The following is a 2,986-nucleotide window of genomic DNA, read 5'->3' as shown; positions in this document are numbered from 1 at the left end:
TATATATATATATCCTTTCATTGATACAATATTATCAATTGGACCATCTCTTCTTCTCCCTTCTTGCCAATTTTTCTTGGCTAAGATCTTTTGCTGAGCGTTTAATATTCGGAACATTCAGGTGTGAACACCTTTAGAATACAGCGACAGTCTGCGCACGCATCGCGTTGATCTCTCCAACTTATCCTCGCTGGGTTGAGTAACTCTCAAGCCACAGTCGAAACTGGATTTTCTGCGCGCCATACGGTTTCCCTCTCTCTTCTGCATCGGGAGGTGGCCTATTGTTCAGATGACACTGGGCACATGGGTTGCGATTCTGATGGCGCGAAACATTTGTTTTCCAAACGTTGTGATCACGATGAAGCAAGTTTTGTAGGATAATGCGGAAGATTTTTCTCCGCACGTGCCATAAGATCGTGAAGAAACTCTTTTATAAATTTGTTGAATACGGAATACTTACGCGATTTAATTAACAAAACGCCTAGAGTAAAACGAAATTCGTGAGCGTGTCAAGATGTACGGAATGCTACTGGAAAGTGTGCAATATTTCGTGCAGGTCGGTAAAGTGAGAGCAAATAATAGAACTGATATTATGAATATTTGGCTAACTTGGGAATGCACACATCTCATTTGGAATATATACTTGAAAAATAATAGAATTTAAATTGAATTATTTGTCCTCTTTGTTATTCTTTACGGTAAGTAATTCCTTTGTATTTAAAATTTTTTGTTTAACATTTATTAATTTATTTTGTTTTTTTATAAAATGATTTATAATGATCCTATGTATACACATGTATATATCATATAAGAGATTACAAAAATTAAATTTTAATAATATTAAGAAAAAGATTGTTATTATTTTTATTTTATGTTATTACAACAATGCATATATAACTCAAGAGACATCACACACAGTGATATAAATCAATTAAATAACTTATGTGACTCTTAATTTTAATATATTGCAAACATATTGATTTTGTATGAGTTATTATTCCAAATATTTTTTATAATAAAAGTTAAGAAATTCAAAGAATTCTATATAATTTTAAACTTTATAAGTGCCCCAAGTTAGCATACTTTTTGCGAAAGATATTCAATTATTGAAATATATTTTTATCTCAATTTTCTATCAAATCAAAATTACTTTAAATTTTTTATCAAGTCTTTTACAGCCTAAATTTACATAGACATTTAAACATTAAAGTTGAGAGATAATTTATTAATTCTTTGTTTTATGTATTATATAGTTGCCGAAAGAGCATTTCTGTTTCTTTATATTTTAAGTTCTGACTTTTCTTATTGCGAATTGTATCGCTAGTCACATAAGTTTTATAAGAACGTAGTGACGCAGCTGTTTCTAGAAATATCTAATTCAAAAAGTTTCTATTGCGAATGCTTGGCTAATAAAAAAAAAAATTTTACCGTTTGACATTCAAAAATATTTAAATTATTATGCAATTTCTTTTACTTGACTGTTTGAATATTTCTTTTCTTTCGTTAACAACGTTAAATAAAAGTAGATTCTTTTTCACATGTTTCACGTTAACATAGACATACGCTCGATATTTTTTGCGCCAAAGAACATTATTTATCTTTCAACTGCGCAGATTTTAATGAAACTTATCATGTCTCTTTTATTATATCTCTTATTTCTCCGCGGTAGACAGTTAAAAAATCGTTTATAATAATTATTTAAAGTAAAATATTTAATGAAATGTAGGTCATCAAAAAATTTATTATCATAAAATGTATCTGCCTTAATATTTGATATGAGATCGTTACTTGGCGCTTCTAATACAAACACAATCAATTTCTGTCTAAACAGAGGGTCCCTTGTTTACTCAAATGACTATAATTTGGAGAAGAATATGAATAAAGCAAATTGTATAAAGGAGCTGCTCTAATTTGCAGGAAGATTTTAATAATTTCAATGGAATTTACAGATTTTTGATTTGGTATAAATGTTATATGTGCTCTATATTCAAATAGATACATATACATATATGTATAATCCTCTTTAAAATTTTTTTTTTATTACTAATTTTCCAAAAAAAAAAGACAAATATATACGTTCAAGAATTACTACAGAGCAGATTTTTTTTTAATAAAATATTTATTACATTGATAAAATAATAAATATTAAATAGCAGAATTTTTTTACAATATTTAATTTGCAATTGTAAAATTTTGTTACAATTCTTTAAATTTTTTTTATTCTTGGAAAACTAATAAGTCATTACACGTTTAGTTCACGGAATTTAATTGCAATTATATATAAGCTTCGTGAGTTAATGATTTATATAACTTGCTAATTAGGGAGAACAAGTAATATCATTTTATTCATTGACGTCAGATTATCAGAACAATCAATTAAATTAACATGTTTCTTTGTCTCGCTACTTTCTTGGATCGTCCCAAATTGATATACGCATTTATAACGTATGTCACGTATTTGCTAAAGGAAGTGCTTCGTAGATATGTAATAAATGGATGGACTTAAAAGACTTCCTTTTAGTTTGACACCTTAATTGTACGAAGTTTTAAAAATAGCATCATTCTATTAGCATGTGTAAGGTCGACTATTGATTTGTATTAATGTCTTGTTATTTCTTTGCTTTCGCCGCTTTTAATTGTTATTTAAATGTCTATCAAACCTTATAATAATTACATATTTTAATATAATGATATTCTTATTCAGAAAATTCGAGATATCGGATTAAATTTTTTTACATGAATAGAATATTATTATAAAATGATTGGTACTGAATTTGGTGAGTACCGGTGAAAGGGTTCATTTTTTATAAAATTTTGAATGTTTTGAAAAATGTCTTAACACGTAACTTTCAGAAAATTTGAGATATCCGATTAAATTGTTTTACATGAATAGAGTATTATTAAAGGATGTTTGATGTTGAATTTAGTGAGGATCGGTGAAAGAAATTATTTTAATTTTTATTTCGCTCACAAAGCTTCCTCTATG

General features: G+C 27.6%; 1 protein-coding gene across 1 annotated transcript in view; it reads left to right on the top strand.

Moving 5' to 3' along the window:
• Positions 1-259: 259 nt before the first annotated feature.
• The window catches only part of LOC115238302 (soluble guanylate cyclase 89Db-like), a 19,744-nt gene continuing 17,017 nt past the window's right edge, over positions 260-2,986 (top strand). The window contains exon 1 of the mRNA XM_029811993.1: positions 260-556. Coding sequence (XP_029667853.1) covers positions 515-556 — 42 coding nt within the window. The 5' untranslated portion in view covers positions 260-514. The remainder of the gene's footprint in view (positions 557-2,986) is intronic.

The sequence above is a fragment of the Formica exsecta genome, unplaced genomic scaffold (assembly GCF_003651465.1).
Source record: "Formica exsecta isolate Colony F162 unplaced genomic scaffold, ASM365146v1 scaffold332, whole genome shotgun sequence".
Classification (NCBI taxonomy): Eukaryota; Metazoa; Arthropoda; class Insecta; order Hymenoptera; family Formicidae; genus Formica; species Formica exsecta.
This window is presented reverse-complemented; position numbering and strand designations above follow the sequence as displayed.